We start from the raw sequence: 20,176 nt of genomic DNA on the forward strand, positions 1-20,176 counted from the left end.
TATTGATATCGGACTCTTTGGATAAAATTTAAGTTCAGATGATTTTGTTTATACCACAGTGGTTTCCAGAACTTGTCTCAGTCTGTGGATAGGTGTTCATTGCAGCCATTTCTAGTCCATGTTTCTTTATTTCTAAAGACCATCACAGTCTAAGAATATGGGATAGGCCATTTAGGATTGCAATGAGAAGGAATTTCTTCACCAAAAGAGTAGTGAGCCTGAAAGATTTTCTGCCACACAAAGCCATTGAGGCTAAAGTATTGAATGTTTTCAAAAAGGAGTTAGATATAGTTCTCAGGGCTAAAGGGATCAAAGGGAGAAAGAGGGAAAAGGGTACTGAGTTGAATGATCAGCAATGATTGCATTGAATGACAGAACAGACTCAAAGTGTAAAATGGCTTACTCCTGTTCCTTTTTTTTTAAATGTGTCAATGTTTCTTAGTCCATAGCGGTCTAGGGAATGAAAATAAACATAATTCAAATTGAAAATTTACCGTCCGACATTTTACTATGATCGTGACAGTCTGTTGAGAATTCCCAATGTAAACCAGGCCAGGGGCAGTTTTCACAAGCAACTGAGTTGAGAATGTCTAAACTTAAATTGGGTGAAGTGCCTCACAGACAGCAGGAATTGGGGTCACATTTATCTGATTAATTTGGGTAGGAAGTTAAGAATTGTGAAGGTAACTTACTATTCTTTCTCTCTCTTCAAGTAGCATCCTCATTGTTAATGGTTTCTGGTCACCATTAAAGCCATAGCACTATATTGGGCAAAACTTAAGGAAGTAGCCTTGAGCCTAGCGGTGATTGAAGTCACACCGTTGAATTATTCAGCACCACAATTATCCAGCTGGCCATTTGAGCAAACTGGCCCAAATGGGCATCACGACCCCAAATCACCATTCAACATTACATTGGGAACTCATATATATTTATTAAGATTCTTATTCAGAACACCAACATGATATTTTTAGCAGCTTCTTCTCCTCTAGCCCTCCCTGGTTCTCTTTCTCCAAGATCACTGGTATCTTGTCCAGTTGACTGTAATTCACTTATGAATGTGAACAGTGACCGTGAACAGTGAAATTTGGCAAATGTTTGGCCATGGGGTGGAATCTGAAAATCACAAGGTGACAATCAAGAATGAAAGTGGATCTGCATTTCCCTCCCAGCTGCCTATCACAGTGATGTGAAGTCACTGGTTGGATTTTCACTATCCAGGGGTGTGATTCATCTCAGGAAACCTCCTGTGTCAGCACACCTAATTCACTTTAAAAAACCCGATTAAATGGAATCTTAACTTCAAAAGATTGAGGTGGGAAAGATGCCAGATGGTCCCAGATGCAGAGGATAGGCAACCACAGGAGTGGGCAAGGCTGAGATAGGTTTGATCAAAGATTCCATCTCAGTTCACTGAGACTGAGACTTCATCGCAATTTTATTAGAATTGATTTAGTCATGCTTTCATCTCTCCCTACCCACTTCCCATTGCCCTTCATGATACCTCCATAAGCATTCATCCAGTAGGAACTCTGTCCGGAACAAAAGAGCCATACAATAACAATGGTAATTGTTCAAATTTTGAAACAAAAAAAAATTAGAAATACTGCTTTGAAAAATAAAACTGCTGGTTGTGAAGCCTATAAAAGTGTAATTCAAACACGGTCATGAAAGCAACAGAACCTTTCCCCACTTTACACCTCTTAAAAATAAACATATGGACATGGACCGGAGAAAGACTCATTATAACCTCATAAAGTTGTCAATCAAGCAAACACCTCAACTTTGGTTTGATCAAACATAACCCCTGTTGAGCTACGTATTTTAAAGTTTCAGAGCTCAGGTAGGGATTCAGAATGAATCCGTGTGGAGAAGCATGGATGGTGGATTATTTCTGCTTGTACTCTCCTCATTTTTCAAGTTATGTAAAAAGTTTCTTCTGAATTTCCTGTTAAACGTTTTGGTGAGTGTAATGTGGTAATGTTCCCTAGTTAGTCCTGACAAACAGAAACAAACATTCTTTCCTTATTCACTCTATCAAAACATTTTATAATTTTAAAATTTTCCATTGGATCACCCTTCAGATGTATTTTCGATAATGAAAGCACACCCAGCGTTCCATTCCTTTCCTGACATGTATTCTCAAGCATTACTGGTATCATGCTTATAAATCTTCTATACACTCTCTACAATATGTCTAAATAATTTTATTACATGACAACCACAACTGCACATATTGCTCTAAGTATAATCTAACTAATGTTTTGCACAAATCTCCGACTTAAAAATTCTACACCTTTGGAAATAAGCCAGGATGCTTTTTTTTCACCTTGCTAACCTGTAGTCCTTTCCTGAAACTGCACTGAAGAGAATGTTTACAATGTTGTTTTGCTTGAGTTTAGAATAGTTTTAAAATCTGGAGTTTTCTTGTGTCAGGGGACAAGTGGGACTGCCCACTAGAGTCGGAGAGGTCTCCACAGAACAGCAGCAAAGCTTGTGCTAAGTTGTAACTGCAGGAAGGTGCAGCTCCATGCGAGGTCAGAGTATAGCTGTCCTCACCACAAACACATAGCTGAAGCACCTATCCAAACAACTGATGGTCGAACTGAGGAAATACCAAGCAATCTGGAACCTCACCCACCCCCAGTGTCTAAACCACTTCCCAGGAGGGGAAGGCAGGCCAACAGGAAGGAAATAAGCGAGCGGCAGATACACATGACAACAGCTCCAAGTATCAAGGCCAGTACAAGTGAGATTTTCACAGAAAGGTTTATACAGGAGAGGCACAGACACTGCACCTTTAGAGCCAACCAAACAAGTCAGTCGTGGAAATTGTTACAGCAATTTTACGTGCCCACAGACTGCTTTGATGCTCCCAAACATCTGCTATGAGTAGACAGGAATTTCAGATTGTGAGCCAAAACAAATTCCGAAGGGTAAAAACGCGTTTTAGAAAAAGAACATTGCTTCCAGCACTGACTTCACATAATGGAAGTGGGGACAGTTTGGTAGGAAGTTTTAAATGCAGTGGCTGAAACTCAGGCAGGGCTAAGTCATTCAGTGCATAAAGCCATTAACATTACAAAACAATCTGGTACGAACTGCATTGTTGTGGCTACTATATCAATACCCTGTGGGAAATCACATGATTTTCCTCTTTCCCTTTTGTAAAGGGTTACAAACATATAATTTAAAAGTAGGCCATTCAGCCCTTCGAAACAGCTCTGACTTTAATTAAGGTCATGGCTGATTCACATTCCTGCCTATGATAACCTTTCATCTGTTGCTTAACAAGTATCTGAGCTACTTCTGCCTGAAGAGTATTCCAGGACTCTGCTTCCATCATGGTTTCAGAAAGAGAGTTCCAGAGGCTCTCAACCCTCAGAAAACAAATAATCTATTCTCTGCTTTAAATAAGCCACCACTGTTTTTTCGAATAGGACACCCTAGCTCTGTGTTCTGCCATAACAGGTAAAATCCTCTTCATCTCACCTGTCAAGACCCCTCTTACATATTTTGATTAAGTTAGCTTTTAATTTTATAAACCCACGTGGTTACAGCTCAGTCTGTCCAAGCTTCCCTCGTAAGATAACCTGCCTCATTCCAGATATTAGGTTATTAAACCTTCTCTGAACTGCCTCTGCATTTACATCATTCCTCATAAGATGTACTCAGTAGAGATGTGGTCTTTCCAGGGCTCTGTATAACTGCAGCAGAACAGCCCTCTTTTGTATTCATTGTCCCACTCTAGAAATAATAATATTTCATGAGGTTTCCTAATTATTTGCTGTATCCCATACAGACCAATCGTGATTCGTGCACAAGAACATCCAGATCCCTCCATATCCCAAAGCTCTGCACTCTATCATCATTTCGATAACATACTTTTCTTTCAATTCTGCCAAACTGTTCAAATTCACATTTTCTCCATTATATACCATTTTGCCAAAGATAGTGAAATGTGCCAGTATCTTGGATCAGTGGTGCTGGAAGAGCACAGCAATTCAGGCAGCATCCGACGAGCAGCAAAATCGACGTTTCGGGCAAAAGCCCTTCATCAGGAGGGCTTTTGCCCGAAACGTCGATTTTGCTGCTCGTCGGATGCTGCCTGAATTGCTGTGCTCTTCCAGCACCACTGATCCAGAATCTGGTTTCCAGCATTTGCAATCATTGTTTTTACCTGTGCCAGTATCTTACTGAAAACAAAATAGAGTCATAGAATCATAGAGATGCTCAGCATGGAAACACACCCTTCAGTCCAACTCGTCCATACCGACTAGATTTCCTAACTAATCTAGTCCCATTTGCCAGCACCCAGCCCATATCCCTCCAAACCCTTCCTATTCATATACCCATCCAGATGCCTTTTAAATGTTGCAATTGCACTAGCCTCCACCACTTCCTCTGACAGCTCATTCCATACATATACCACCCTCTGTGTGAAAATGTTGCCCCTCAGGTCTCTTTTACATCTTTCCCCTCTCACCCTAAACCTATGCCCTCTAGTTCTGCACTCCCCCACCCCAAGAAAGAGACTTTGTCCATTTATCGTACCCGTGCCCCTCATGATTTAATAAGCCTCTATAAGGTCACCCCTCAGCCTCCAACGCTCCAGGGAAAACAGCCCCAGCCTGTTCAGCCTCTCCCTATAGCTCAAATCCTCCAACCCTGGCAACAATCTTGTACATCTTTTCTGAGCCCTTTCAAGTTTCACAACATCTTCCGATAGGAAGGAGACCAGAATTGCATGCAATATTCCAAAAGTGGCCTAATCAACGTCCTGTACAGCCACAATATGACCTCCCAACTCCTGTACTGAAAATGTGTTGCTGGAAAAGCGCAGCAGGTCAGGCAGCATCCAAGGAACAGGAGAATAGACGTTTCGGGCATAAGCCCTTCTTCAGGAATCCTGAAGAAGGGCTTATGCCCGAAACGTCGATTCTCCTGTTCCTTGGATGCTGCCTGACCTGCTGCGCTTTTCCAGCAACACATTTTCAGCTCTGATCTCCAGCATCTGCAGCCCTCACTTTCTCTCCCAACTCCTGTACTCAGTATTCTGACCAATAAAGGAAAGCATACCAAACACCTTCTTCACTATCCTATGTACCTGCGACTCCACTTTCAAGGAGCTATGAACCCGCACTCCAAGGTCTCTTTGTTCAGCAACACTCCCTAGGACCTTACCATTAAGTGTATAAATTCTGCTAAGATTTGCTTTCCCAAAATGCAGCACTTCGCATTTATCTGAATTAAACTCCATCTGCCACTTCTCAGCCCATTGGCCCATCAGATCAAGATCCTGTTGTAATCTGGGGTAACCTTCTTCGCTGTCCACTATATCTCCAATTTTGGTGTCATCTGCAAACTTACTAACAACAACTCTTATGCTCACATCCAAATCATTTATATAAACGACGAAAAATAGTGGACTCAGCACTGATCCTTGTGGCACTCTACTGGCAACAGGCCTCCAGTCTGAAAAACAACCCTCCACCACCACCCTCTGTCTTCTACCCTTCAGCCAGTTCTGTATCCAGTGGCTAGTTCTCCCTGTATTCTGTGAGATCTAACCTTGCTCACAGTCTCCCATGGGGAACCTTGTCGAATGCCTTACTGAAATCCATGTAGATCACGTCCACCGCTCTGCCCTCATCAATCCTCTTTGTTACTTATTGAAAAAACTCAATCAAGTTTGTGAGACATGATTTCCCACGCACAAAACCATGTTGACTATCCCTAATCAGTCCTTGCCTTTCCAAATACATGTACATCCTGTCCCTCAGGATTCCCTTCAACAACCTGCCCACCACCAACATCAGACTCACTGGTCTATAGTTCCCTGGTTTGTCCTTACCACCCTTCTTAAACAGTGACACCATGTTAGTCAACCTCCAGTCTTCTGGCACCTCACCTGTGACTATCAATGATTCAAATATCTCAGCAAGGGGCCCAGCAATCACTTCCTAGCTTCCCACAGAGTTCTCGGGTACACTTAATCCGGTCCTGTGTTTCAAGACATCCAGCACTTCCTCCTCTGTAATATGGACATTTTTCAAGCTATCACCATCTATTTCCCTACATTCTGTATCTTCCATGCCCTTTGCCCAGTAAATACTGATGCAAAATACTCATTTAGTATCTCCCCCATCTCCTGTGGCACAACACAAAGGCCGCCTTGCTGATCTTTGAGGGGCCCTATTCTCTCCCTAGTTACCCTTTTGTCCTTAATGTATTTGTAAAAACCCTTTGGATTCTCCTTAACTCTATTTGCCAAAGCTATCTCATGTCCCCATTTTGCCCTCCTGCTTTCCCTCTTAAGTACATAGGAATCTCGATTATCCAAATACCAATTATCCGAAAATCGGATTATCCAAAGGAGAGCTCGAGGCCCCGATAGAAACATTATATCAAAGATGTGTTTCCAACACTGATCCCGTCTTTTGTTTACAGTGATTAAACAGGCACCGCCTCCAAATGACTGACCTCCCGCCCTCTCTTCCCACACTTTCGCTGGAGTTTTACAAAGAGGTGTACCCTAATCCCTTCCTCTTCTCCAGATAGTCTGACCAACATTGCCCTGTTCAGTGCAAAGATGGATCCTGTCAAAAAGTTGCAGTAAAAGTTTGTGTGTGTGGTTGTGGCTGTGTGTGTGGGTGTGGAGACTTACCCCACAAAGGCAGCTGCGTCCGCAGTCTTATTGTTGGTGTCCAGTCTGGCTGCCCTGGAGAGGGGGCGGGGCAGTGCTGGATGGGGATGGGGGTGGCGGGCAGGGGGCTATGTTGGACAGGGGCGGTCAGGGGGATGGTATTGGAGGTACGGGCGGGGGAGGTGTTGGACGATCGGGTGGCGGTGCTGCCAGGCGGGCGGAGGTGTTGGACAGAGTTTGGGGGTGGTGTTGGTCAGTTGCGGGGGGCAGGGTTGGCCAGGGTTGGGGGTGGGGGCTCGTGCACTGTGTGCTTCTGCAGTCTCCTGAACGGGGAGCGGATTTTAAAAACTTCGAGCGCCAGAGAAAAGACATTTAATCGATTAACCGAATAATCGATTATCCGAATGAAATAGTGCCCATCCATCTCGTTCAGATCATCGAGGTTTCCCTGCATAGTTCTACTGCCTTTATTATCTTCTAAGGATTCATTTAGTCTATCTTGTCTATACTTGACATATGCTTCCTTTTTTTCTTAACCAAACGCTCAATTTCTTTAGTCATCCAGCATTCCCTACACCTACCAGCCTTTCCTTTCACCCTCACAGGAATATACTGTCTCTGAACTCTCGTTATCTCATTTTTGAAGGCTTCCCATTTTCCAGCCACTCTTTTACCTGTGAACATCTGCCCCCAATCAGCTTTTGAAAGTTCTTGCCTAATACCGTCAAAATTAGCCTTCCTCCAAATTAGAACTTCAACTTTTAGATCTGGTCTATCCTTTTCCATCACTATTTTAAAATTAGTAGAATTATGCTCGCTGGCCCCAAAGTGCTCCCCCACTGACAGCTGAGTCACCTGCCCTGCCTTATTTCCCAAGAGCGAGTCAAGCTTTGCACCTTTTCTAGTCAGTACACCCATATATTGAATCAGAAAATTTTCCTGTACACACTTAACAAATTCCTCTCCATCTAAACCCTTAACACTATGGCAGTCCCAATCTATGTTTGGAAAGTTAAAATCTGCTACCGTAACTACCGTATTATTCTTCTAGTTAACTGAGATTTTTCCCTTCCTCCATCTTGGATTACCCAGAATCCTTCTGACTCTTGTAATTTGCCGGTGCAACTGTTAATATTTGGAAGGTTGATAAAGTGATATGGCACCATTATTTTGGAAGCTGTATTGCAGATGTGGTGGCTAAAGGTGAACTAAGTTCTGGTTCATGATTATCCAACTATTTCCTTGTTTATAGTGAGCCATTGATACACCTTGGTATTCCTTCTCCATTCAAAGTATTTTTTCCCTCCATTTTTCCCCGTGAGCGGATTCTGAGGTGATGGCCGTGGCTGATGGACCACTCCCATTGTTTTGATGTGCACAGGCTGTCTTCGGAGGATTTCCGTCTGCCTTTTACTCAAAAGTGGTTCTGCCAACAAAACTGTGACAATCTTCCTTTGGATTTCTGAAGGAGAGATTTCCAGGAGCTGTCTACCTTTTAAGCAGCCTGCAGGAAGGGGAAAAAAATTGCTGGTTCCCAATGCTGTGGTTTCACTGTCCTCCCCTCCCCCTTCAACCACCACCACCCCCAAAACCTTAAAGCTTCATCAGGCGCTGTCATCTCATACCACAGTCCCTTCATCTGAAAACTGGCCTGTTACACTTTGGCCTGAAATGGAATAATTCTGAATTGTAGTTGAGAGTTAATGAAGAATCTTTATCCTAAGCATGTGTATATTATCTGAAATAAAGTATAACACTGAGATTTGCTTATTGTGGTATTTCTTTTCCAGGTTTGTCATCCTCCATTTCTTTGGATGGGGAACTTCTGCAGAATTGGTTGGCCCAGACTGTTCAGGTTAAGACAGAAAACCTCCTGAGCCATTGGTCTTTGCACAGTGGAGCAGGAAATGAAGAGGCACCAAGTTTCCTGTCAGATAAACTTCTTCATGACGAGCAGTCATTACTTAGCATCGGTTCAGTGAACCGTGCCAGCGATCCTCAGTCAGAACCATCCTACGCACTGGAAAAGAAATCCAGGTACAAAGCAGGAGAAGACAGCAAGCCTAAATCCCTACAAGATTGCACAGGCATCATTCACACCAAGAATCAACAAAAGAAACAGCTGAACTGTCCACTAGATTGCACGTCCTGGTGTGATAACTCCGCTGAACTTTCTACGCAGGGCAGTTACACCAATGGGTCAAAGGGACCAGCGTCAAAAGCCAATGGAAGTCACAAAAGGGCCAACGATATGCGAAAGATCAGCAAAAAGCAGGCCTCACAGCATTCCAGTTCTAAAGCAGCTCTCCCCAGTACGTCCCCAATAAGGAATATCACTCACATTGGTGAAATGTTGGACTACTTTGAACCTGCTTCATCTAAACCCAGTTCTTCAGTTAAAGTGCCTAATGCATCCACAAACCCTAAATCTTGGGTAACTTTCAAGATTCCAAAACCAAGAGAAAGCAGGAAGTCACAAGTGCAGAAGCAGGATCTGGGCAACAAATATCAGCAGCTGAGCCCTGACAGAGAAAAAAAGTCCAAAGAGACAACAAAAATGAAGCAACTCTTCGACAACGAGACTGATGGCTATTTTTCTGATGCTGAAATGAGTGACTCGGACACAGAATCTATGGCAAATAGGTCACAAAGGCTTCAGCGCTTGAATTCAGAAAGCGTGGTGGTACACCGAAAATGTGGTGGAGAGGTTGTCAGAAGGAGCATTCTAGCTTCCTGAGTATCCAGGGTAACTGGATAAAAAAGTCAGGTGGCTCAATTCCAATTACAACTCATGCGCTCATCTCTGCTGGTCATCTGACCCTTGAAATGCTTTCTGTGCAAGTTCTGACTTAGTGGTTAAAGATTCAGTGTCACTGCCTCTCTTCATTCTCTCCCCTACAGCTGCCAGCCTAACAAGATCATGTAGTGAACTTTTAAAATTCTAGTCAGTAAAAGCCCTTTGGAACAGTAGGTCATTCAACTTGTAATAAGCCAGCATGCAATCAAAGTAACTAACCATGCTATATAGTGTGTGGTTTATACCTTGGTGATCCATGAAATAATAATTTCATGATTCCAGAGTGCCAGTTATTTGATGCCCTATAACTTCAGGCATTGTATCACTGTCTTCTTTATTCTCCTCCTGTATTGTGCTTCTTCTACCCAATTCCTGCACGACAGTAGGAAAAGAAACCATAATTAAAAAACAGATGAAACTATACACTATATATTATAAAGCTAACTGGTTGACAGTAAGTTTAAGGCAGTGATTCAGTCTTTGAAAGAATTCATAAACCCTTCAAGCTTTAGTCTTGAGATTTGTGGCATCATCCAGAGTTGTTGATTGAATTGCTGCCTCATAACTCAGCACCAGCCATCTGTTATCCTACACTTAATGTAGAAACATTTGCCGAGTTTAGTTTCTGGTTCTGCACTGTCATAAAGTCACAGGAGGCTAAACAGTCACCCTATTTACTATTTTGGGGGCAAGATCATTGCTCTATCCAGGTTGGCAATCCGTCTGCATCATGTTGACACATGAGCAATCTGTTGGCAGACGTCACTCTCCTGTGATTAAGATTTTGAATAAGAAAAACAAAGCTACTCTTCGGTGATGGTGATGACAACAAGCAAGCAGAAAAACAAAAATGACTAGAATTTTGTGGCATTTATCTTCTACTAAAAATAAAGCACAAAATGCACTTTTTAGAAGTCTGTCACAACGAAGGATGTGCTGACTTCATAGGCCGTTCAAGAGTTGCAAAGCAAAAGGGACTTTTTTTTGTACTTTTAGAGACTTTAGGAAGTAGCCAGATGCTAAAAAGGAAGCTACAGCAGTATCAGTTATAAAGTATACTGGAGTCATACCCAGTAACACAGTTTATATTGCTCTAGGTATGTTATAGACAGTTACACACTATTATAATGTAGAAGTGTAACACCCTACAACTCATTTGAGTACATACCCAGTAACAATGCATAGGCTTTGAAATTGTGCCATTGAGTATAAATGTTTGAAATTCATCTCTCCACTATTTTAACAGACAAATTGGCCTATTTAAACAGGTGAACACTTCCACTAAAGTAGTGAGAGAAATTTCAAGCAAACATGAACATTCATACTCAGATATCCCAAGGCATGACTTCTGGGCCCAAAACATTATATGTAACACACAACATATACAGCTAAACAGGAGTATAATAATGATGAATTATTAGGGAAAACTATGACTCAGCCTGCTTGGCAGTAATGGCAGTATCATGGAGTTAGAATTGCTGTGGCCCACTCATTGTTCTAAAAAGGATTTTGGCCAGCAGCCTCATTAGTGTATGCAAAATGGGATCTTATGATGTACTTAGGACCTCAGTACAATTCAGAGGGCTGGCTCGTTAGAGTGTACTCTAACCAAATTCAACCCAGTTGAGTTGTGTGGAAGAGGAAGATGCTCCAAAAATAACTAACATTGTTTTATTGGCCCAGGGGAGGCAGGAGTGCTACTCGGGGATCCACTAGAATAAGGTGGACCTCTGCCACTTCAGCCATTTTTCAGATCCCCGACCCGATTCCTTCCAGATCTCCCTGCCTGTTGACCTCCAAGATTACTAATCCTACACAGGGTTGCAGCATGGGTGTCCATTTGGGGAATGAAACTGACTAGCAGCAAGGCAATGAGCCCTTCACTGGATCTTGCCTCTCACCAGCAGAATGCTGGCCGCACATTTTTGCCTGGAATTATGATCAACCCTAGACTATAACAGAGGTCTGTTATGTCTTGGTCACACATTGCTTTACACAAGTGAATACAGCATCTAAAACAATATCTACTATATATTACATACATTCAGGTGTGTTCTGTCCAGTAATATGCAGTATTATAGTGTATGCAGGAGTGTTAAACCCCTGTAGAACAGTTTGTTGAATGTAAAATAATTTTGCATTGCTTAATATCAGGGTGTATTACTTGGTAAAACATTTTCAAGTATCAAAATTTCTAAAGCTATTTTAATGCCATGTTCAGCATCAGCACCGAATTCACTAATGTACATTTAAAGGATGTATTGGGTAAGTGAAAGCTAAATCCAAAGGACACATCTCAATATTCCATACTTCCGCCTTTCAAAAGACAATGTACATAGATTACAACACTGATTTTCAGTAGTAACATTAACTGGCGGGGGTCAGTTTCCATATATGTATGCTAAAGACATCCAGCTCTACCTCTACACTGTTTCTCTCAGTCCCACTACCGCCTCTGTGCTTCCAGATTTGTCTGCCTGACATCAAGCTGTGAATGAGATGTCTGTGAAGTAAACACTTGGAAGTCAACAGTTCCAGCCCTCACCAGGCTTGCATCATTATCATTGACTTTACTTTCCTCCTTGGCCACTTATTCCATCAGAATTTAGCTGTTCATCTACTGCAATCACTGGCTCAATTCCATCTCATTTTTTTAAACCACAGAACTGTTGCCCACCTGTGACTTTGTTTCCTTTAATGTCTTCCTCACTGACATATTAAACTCTAGCTGATCTAAAAATGTCACCATATATCCCACATTAAAAGCTAAAGTTGCTATAGTCCTACCAGACTATAAGAATGCTCTCTCATTAGAGAGAGATGCCTGATCACCATGCCTCAAGCAAGGGGAGAGGTTGAGAAGGAAAGTCCTTCATGATAAGCTTATCTACTGCATAATCCATATCATTGATAATATTCTCTATTGCAAACCAGCCATCCAGCCAACTGAGCAAACCAATTGGATCTGCTGGTATTCCATTGAGGTTACTTTTCAGCAAGCATGATGAAACCTTGCTTACGCACATAATTGGAAGTTGTAGAACATCTCCTGTGAAGCCGTGTGAACAAAACAGTTAGAGGAATTTCCCAATTTCTGTCTCACTTAACCATCATTTTTTCCATGCTGGCCTATAGTGAATCCAGTCAGTAAGTGTTTAAAATGTAAAGTCTTGGTGATTTGTCAACAATCCTATTAAGGCCTCGTACCACTCCATCTCCCAGACCCTTAAACTCGCCCATTCTGGCTTTTTTGATTAACCCCTCCATATAACTCACCGTTAGTGCCAAGGCCATCAGCTAACTCAATGTTATTCTTCAGAACTTCCTCCCTAATGTATTACATTAAACAGATGACTTAATCTTTAGGCAGTAAGATTAAAGTATTTGTGTTGAATGAAAGTTGTATATAGATTGCTATTAGTACCCAAAGATATGACCATTTCAAATTTCAACTGTGACAGTCTTTAAACTTTACAACCACAATCAAGTTTGTGGTAAGTTCAAAGAAGGCTTATCAGATGACCACTCACACTTATATTATAAGCTAAAAGATCATTTTGTTTCTCGGGAAGCTTTCAGCCACTTAAAAAATAAGTTGGAGGCAAGATAAAGTTTAGTCCCTCATTCCTTAAACTTGTTAGTCATTGAATGTGTTACTAATGGTTCAGGTTAACTTTTTAAAATTTTTTGCTAATGATACATTACCTTGCACAGAACACTTCTGTGATAGGAATTTCTTGTCAACAAAGGAAGTCCTTACAAAAAGAACTTCCTGATAACATTGGTACTTACTGAAAACTCACAGGATGTGTTGTTAACCAGAGATATCTAAACCAAAGTTACAGCACTTCTGGCCAATAAGTAGCAACTATGACTGAAAACCTAATTTGAGATGAGGTTTGCTTGTGGTTTCTTAAGCACCTGCAGCCTTGTCATATGGGCCTGAAATAGCACGTGACTGTGATGATTAATTCAGATTCGCGGTGATCAGAACTTCAAAGGACTCCATTAAAATGCACAATTTAGATTGTGCTGTCTGTCCACTGTGATGCACTAAATCTCAAGTTAAATAAGGTCTGTATATTCATAAGGCCAGCAAAACTACAGTTTCATTTTTGCCTTCACTGCCAGTATGGAACAATTCTGGGTTAGATCTGCTGCAGTTTAGGGCTTACTCTGGGTTTCTCAGTATTGTGCTATATTGAAACCTTGAGTACCATGTCTTTCTACTCCTCCTGCACCAAATAACATAATTTGTTTAAAATGGTCTTAATCCTGAGCCTGTTTCAAAAATGCATTTCCATCAAACTTGCCAGAAAAAATACAACTTAAAATTGAGACAAATGATAAAGCAAGATTCATTGATCTAACTGGTTCTATAAAATCACAGTTGCTATTTCTTGCCTTGAAGTAAACTACCAACAGTTGTTGACTCTATTGCATTGTCTTAGTATTCCTCTCATATGGGTCAGTATGTTAGATAGCTGCATAGTTTCACTGAGTTCTCTCTAAAATAATTGGGATGCTTCTGTTAACAGCCACCAGCTCCTTTCCCTGGTATAAATAACTTTGGCTGGGAAGGCAGTGTAAATTATATATTGGTATCTGTTCTCTTTAAGAGGTTCCTTGTTTGGAAAACTGAGGAATCTGCACCTGTGTTTTGCTTCATTATGTGCCAAAAGCAAATAGAAATGCAGCCAGGCTAGAAGATCCGTGACTGTCCATAAAAGGAAGCCTCATCTTCCCAGTTTTGCTGCTGTCTGGCCATCCCATTTAGTTTAGGGTGATTCCTGTATAACTGTCATGTGATGTTGTGAAGACGATCAGCATCCCCCCCAAATATGCTTCTGTACCAATGACATTACTTCAACAAAAGGTAACTCATAGTTCATGAGAAGTTTACCATTCTGTCTTACTGATATGTCACGTGTGTCGAGTCTTTTAGCTCATAAACATTCAAACACATGTGAAAATGACACCAAATAAAGGAAAGTTCAGATGAACAACATAAAATGTTGAGTTCCCGCAGCGACTGACCCATGCCAAGACTATTGTAAGAATCTGTTTACATCAAGACCAGCATCTTTCACAATTTAGTAACAGTGACCTTGAGCATGGATGTCTCACAGGTCTTTGAGTGGGTTATGTGGTACATTTCTGTATGATTTGGTAGTAAGCCACACAGACTTGGAAAGTTCCAGGTTTGAATCCCTGCTGATCTTGGCCTGAGTTGTCATTAGCCAGTAGTGTCTCCGAGCAAGAAAAAAAGAATGAAAATATCTGGATGTGTTATTCCTGACTGGTGTCTGATGGGTTTAAATATGTGAGATTAGAGTTTAGCAGTCTAGCCTTATCCTTAGCCTATCCATAGTACTCACTACACTCTCAGGTCACGTATGTGAATTGGTTATTTGGTGTGGCCTCTGGTAGTTGATTCCTCATTTCGAGTCATTTTCTTCGGGAGAGGAGGGAAGGAAAAAAGGGCCATTGGTATTATCCGTGTCCTTAGCACATATCATTGGTTTGAAAAAAGACTTACTGTTCCTGCACTTTGACTTTAATCATGCATAACTTCAAAGAGACACCTGATGATGACTATATATTGGCATTTGTTGCTGATAATTGCAACGATTAGAGTATGGATTGGAGTCTCTGAACTCCTCAAAAATTGAGGGTGTTTCAGTTATTGTCACACTAATAACTAAATGTAACAAGGGACTGGAATCTCTCATTTATTTTGATGCTTTGCTTCATTACATTACCACTTGAGGCAGTCTGGAAAGAATGGAACACACTGAACCTGGGTCTGCAAACTGAATCCTTAGAATCAAAGACTAGCACAATCTTATCAAGAGCACTGTTAATTTAAGGAAAATGCAATTGGAAACATTTGTTCCTCTCAAGTCACTTTAACAGTAAAAGTAATTAAATTGAATTTTTTTGTTAAAAGGTTAGGAAGAGCCTTCACTTAGTAAAACAGAAAACGCTTGTCATTCCCTTTGTAATCTATCAGCTCCTCAGCAATTCCCATCTAATGAATCATTTTGGATATAATGAAGTCATCAATCAGTGAATATTTATTTGCCTTGGCCCATACTCAATAATGTCCTTAAGACATATGTGATGCATTTTTTTCAAAAAAGCTATTTGGTTAAACCATCAGAGAAGTAAATGTCACTTCATTGTAAGCATACAATATCAGATCCCAGGAGCCTAGTTTCCCTGCATTAAACACAGCCTGTATTCCTGAGAGGAAAAGGGCCTCCTCCCTGATTTCTGCTGATGTCGCTATGAGTTCATTACAACTGGATACATGGAAATAACCCACACATGACTGGCCCTCTGGTATTCTCAATTCATCTCCTCAGGGAAGACCGTTGGCCTTTTCCCCAGATAGTCAATTTTGGAGCAAACAAAATTGTTCCTCACAGTCATCGAATTGTGCTGTGCTCTTTTAATGCCATTTTGCACCTAAACGATTCTTGTTTTTATAAGTAACCATCTTTTATGTACATGTCATTAGAAACAAGTGTGTTAAACTACAATCTCAGCCTGGAATGTGTGCACAGCTCACTAATTGGTTATCATATAGTTGAACTAATTACCAGCTAGCCTATTGATACGGCACAATGTTAGTGAGAAGTTCAATATTAAATTTGCTTTGTTTTTCTGTCAATGTTGTTTGTGCTCCACTCTGAATCCCATTATCACATACAGTGATCATTCTTCCGACTGCTGCAATCTGAAACTGTCAGTAGATATTACGTGGCTTGTGCTTGTAAACCCAAGAAAACAGTTGGCGGAGAGGAAAAAGCACGGTGATTGTGGAAAAATCACAGGCTAATTTAAACTCCTGTAGAGTGCATGTGTACCAACTGTGAAATTGTTTATTAAGTCTTCAACAATGGTTTTTCACAACATGTCCCAATACATTTTGCCCAGATCTATTTGCCCAGGTAGTCCTGGGCAGAACCATAAGACAGCCTAAAAACAAAATAAAAACAGCCTAAGTGTGTCTGAGTTAAATGATATTCATTGATACCTTACAGTTTATATTATTTTAGACTTCTCAATTCATTGCTTTTTCCATTTCCTTTCATTTGTTCTGTACCTTCCTCAACAGAATAATCTTTATCTCTTAAGATAAAGTTGTGTGTTTATTAGTAAAACGTACAAAATCCTGATCAATTTATCATGCTAGATATTAATCTCTCCATTTTTAAAATCTATCAATGGGTTTCCAACCATAGGCTTTGAGTTAATAATTTTGGAAAAAACTTTTAACAACTTGATGTAGAAGTCATTCATCCATATTTCCTTGTAGAGTAAAATTGGTGAAATGTATACCAAGATTAGAAGCATACAATTGGAACAATTGCTTTAGTCAAAGATTGATTCATGTTTTATTAACCTCTTGTCAAGATAGGAATAAAAGTATGCAGCTGGATTTAATCAGTGAGTTGGGCTGGTAGAAGCATGAGTTGATTACGTTTTTCAAAAACCTATCAAGGATTCTGAGCCTACAAAAATCCTGTTTATGGTACCACTGAAGACAAAATGGTAGATAAATTTTGGAGTAAATACCTCAGCTTCTTGAATTGTACTCTTATAAACATTCAGGATTCTCATAATATGCTAATTGACAAATACATTGTGTAATTTATCAAAATGACTTTTGAATGTGGCTTTTATATATAGCAAAGCCAAGTTCTGTTATAGACCCATTAATATGCACTCACAGTTAGATGTTACAGACAGACGATGTTCTCATAAGTAATGAGCATGTTCCAAGGTAATGCTCTGGATTAGAGAAGTAATGAGAAATATATAATTCAAAGGATATATGTAGAGATGCCTTAGCAATAATGACATATATATGCCCTGTGTTGGCACACCTCCCCATTCTTCCCCATGCAGCCTCTGTAGTCTAAAATGGGTAGTGGAGCTCCATCAACATTTACAGACATTATGTAACCAAAAGCCCAAATATTTAAATCTAAAAAGAGAAAATGAATGATGTCTATTGCAGACCAAAGCTGAATAACTCTCTGCTTGTGAAGGGAGTGTCTTAATACAACTAAACAGACATAAACCATAGTAAAAGGGAAAGTGTGTGGCAGTTTTAGAACTAGTTGCTTGTCAGGTTGTTAGTCTGTGGAATGGCCTAACTTATTGGTAGGTGGAGTTGAGATACGGGACTGTGTGCACGAACAAGGAGGGCAAGAAAAAGAGAGATTTTGGAATCTGATGTGTTAGCATAGAATTTGTGCTTCACACTAACGTTTAAATTAAGCAAGATCTGTGTCAGAGTGACTACACCAAGCAAAAGTAACTTTCTTGGAGCAGCTCAACTGCCCTGTATAGTTATCCCATCCAGCTCAGATCTAGGCACCCTCTGCAATTTCTCAAAATCATTAAGGTACAGAGAAGAATTACAGTGTTTGCAAGAAGTCTATTTCATAAGTCTCTGTAATGCACAGAATGATGAACATTCAAGAACGTAAATTTGGCTCTAATCAGGAGCTTTATATTGGTTTGTGTGTAGAGTGACAAATTCTGGGAGCAAGTTGTGACCAATGGTCTAACTGAGTGAATCAGACAGCTGTATGTGTGTAGTAGTGTATTAAAATGAGGGTATTATGGCACAGTGGTAAAGTCCAGAAGTATGGGTTCGAGTCCCACTTGCCCCACAGATCTGAACAGGTTAATTATTCTAAAGTCAGTAACATATTTGGAGTGCATTACAGACCAGAATCTGATTCAGTGATTCCTGTTGATTTTCATGTTTAATCAGCAGGCATCCAGGAGGTTATCACTGGCGCAGGAGTTTGTTAATAAGCTGAGCATGTAAAACTTTCACCTGACTCCACTTGATGAAATTCTAGCCTTGAAGTTGTTCCTGATCTGTTAATTGTGTTTTTAAAGATTGTGCTGTTTTACTTTTAGTAGGAGATGAGATAATTTGTGCATTTTACTTTTGAACTGATAAATCTGAGTTGCAGATACTATCAACTATTGTTGATGTCAGATGGTGCTGACAACTCAGGATTGTGAAGGTATTACTGCATTTTACTGGAAAATAACTTGCAACTAATGAATTCTAAGACCCATGTAATACGTATGGAAAAAAAGCAACAATACTTTCTCAAGAAGAGGTATCCAGTGTGTCTAACATTGTGGTTCATATAAATTTCCAGTTGTAGGATACATAGACTAGTATAAATAATTCACACACCATCATTGATTTGGAGTCATTGCACAAGCTTATTGAATGGTCAGCTCATGACCAATACTAACAAGTTGAAGAAACTGATGAAATTATAGATGTTTCAGAATGGATATTCTGCTCCAGTTTCTCAAAAGGAGTCACATTCAGACTCTGTAGATTACCCGTGCTTGCTGTATCAATGTAAAGGGCATATAGATTCGGTAATGTAGTGTATACAGAGATATAGACAACATTTGAAAAAACAGCTTTCCATATTCAGGTTTTGTTAGACTGTAGCAACAGTATGTACCATAGGAAGTCCAGACCTTACTAAACACACTGCCTTTTACCAGTGCTTGTTTCAATGTGCTTAAACAGTTAACAAAATATATACATATACGCTGTTTGCTGATACTGTATTCCAATCCTAGACCATACTGCCTGCTGAGTAGTTTCTTCCATCATATGTACTCATTACAGAAACTGCAAAAGAAAGGAATCTTGTCTGTTGTCCGAATTAAGTTGCTGTCTGCGCTGTATGTAAAATATTAAAATTCAGTGTGAGCTCTTGGGGAGGTCACACAATTATGGCAAGCAGGGGACCGAGTATGTCTTTTGTTTCAAGGAAAAGTGATGTGCCATTTGTTAATAAAGAGAATAATGGAGATGATATATATAAAGAAGAAATGCTATTTTAAATTATTTTTGGCTTTTTTTTTGCAATATTTATTTTCTTGTATTAGAGTACTTATAAATCCTTTGTAGAGAAGAAATGTATTTTCCATTAGTGCAAAAGGAATCGTATAAACTGCAGACTTATTAATCTTTTGTACATTTTCCATGTCAGCGACCTTTAAAGCAATATGATGTATCAGAAGTTGTGTACTTTGTGTAACTGCATTGCTGTTAATGTTGACTTGGAATTGCTAAGTTCTCTAATTGTCCAATTTTTGATATCAATTGGAGCATAAGTTGCAGTTCAGAGTCTTGAGAGAGAGAGAGAGGAAGAGACCCTCGACAGACACTGGAACATCTTGTACAGAAGGAGACTGTGCAGAGAGGGACTCTATACACAAAGAGAAAGAAATCGCTGATTAATGAGTTTGATAACTTGGCATTTGTCAGATCATTGGCAGCATACAATCAATAAAGCAGTGTTTTACAAGTAAACAGTAGTCTTACTTTTCAATTACTTTCTCTCCATTTTATCCTGAGGCCGATGACCCCAGTTGTACGTGTAAAGTAACTCATCCTGGAGGCAGTTCACCAGCTGTCAGGGGAAATATTTGCAGAATTTTCAATTCCAGTCGGAAGCAGAGGTGGAAATGTTCAAATATTGATGCCTTAGAGCAGTGTGCTGGCCTTCCAGCTTAGCCATTTTCATTTTGGGAGAAGCTGGAGTGGACATGGAGAGAGCCTTATGGTTGCAGACCTGGTGGGGAGGATGGGGCAGAACTATCCTGCTGGAGAATTACTTCCCTTGCACCCACCAAGGTCCTCAAGCATTGACCAGGAGAAGAACTGA

At 40.4% G+C, this 20,176-nt stretch overlaps 1 protein-coding gene across 8 annotated transcripts in view; it reads left to right on the forward strand.

Annotated features, from left to right (window-relative positions):
* jade2 (jade family PHD finger 2) overlaps positions 1 to 19,821 on the forward strand; it is a 207,523-nt gene extending 187,702 nt beyond the window's left edge. For all 8 annotated transcript variants that reach the window (XM_087995275.1, XM_087995282.1, XM_087995276.1 and 5 more), the window contains one exon: positions 8,437 to 19,821. In XM_087995275.1, the coding sequence (XP_087851401.1) occupies positions 8,437 to 9,383 (947 nt within the window). In that variant the 3' untranslated portion in view covers positions 9,384 to 19,821. The remainder of the gene's footprint in view (positions 1 to 8,436) is intronic.
* The last annotated feature ends 355 nt before the right edge of the window (positions 19,822 to 20,176 follow it).

The sequence above is a fragment of the Chiloscyllium plagiosum genome, unplaced genomic scaffold (assembly GCF_037043375.1).
Source record: "Chiloscyllium plagiosum isolate Xiang-an unplaced genomic scaffold, Cpla_swu_hap1 HiC_scaffold_16, whole genome shotgun sequence".
NCBI lineage: Eukaryota > Metazoa > Chordata > Chondrichthyes > Orectolobiformes > Hemiscylliidae > Chiloscyllium > Chiloscyllium plagiosum.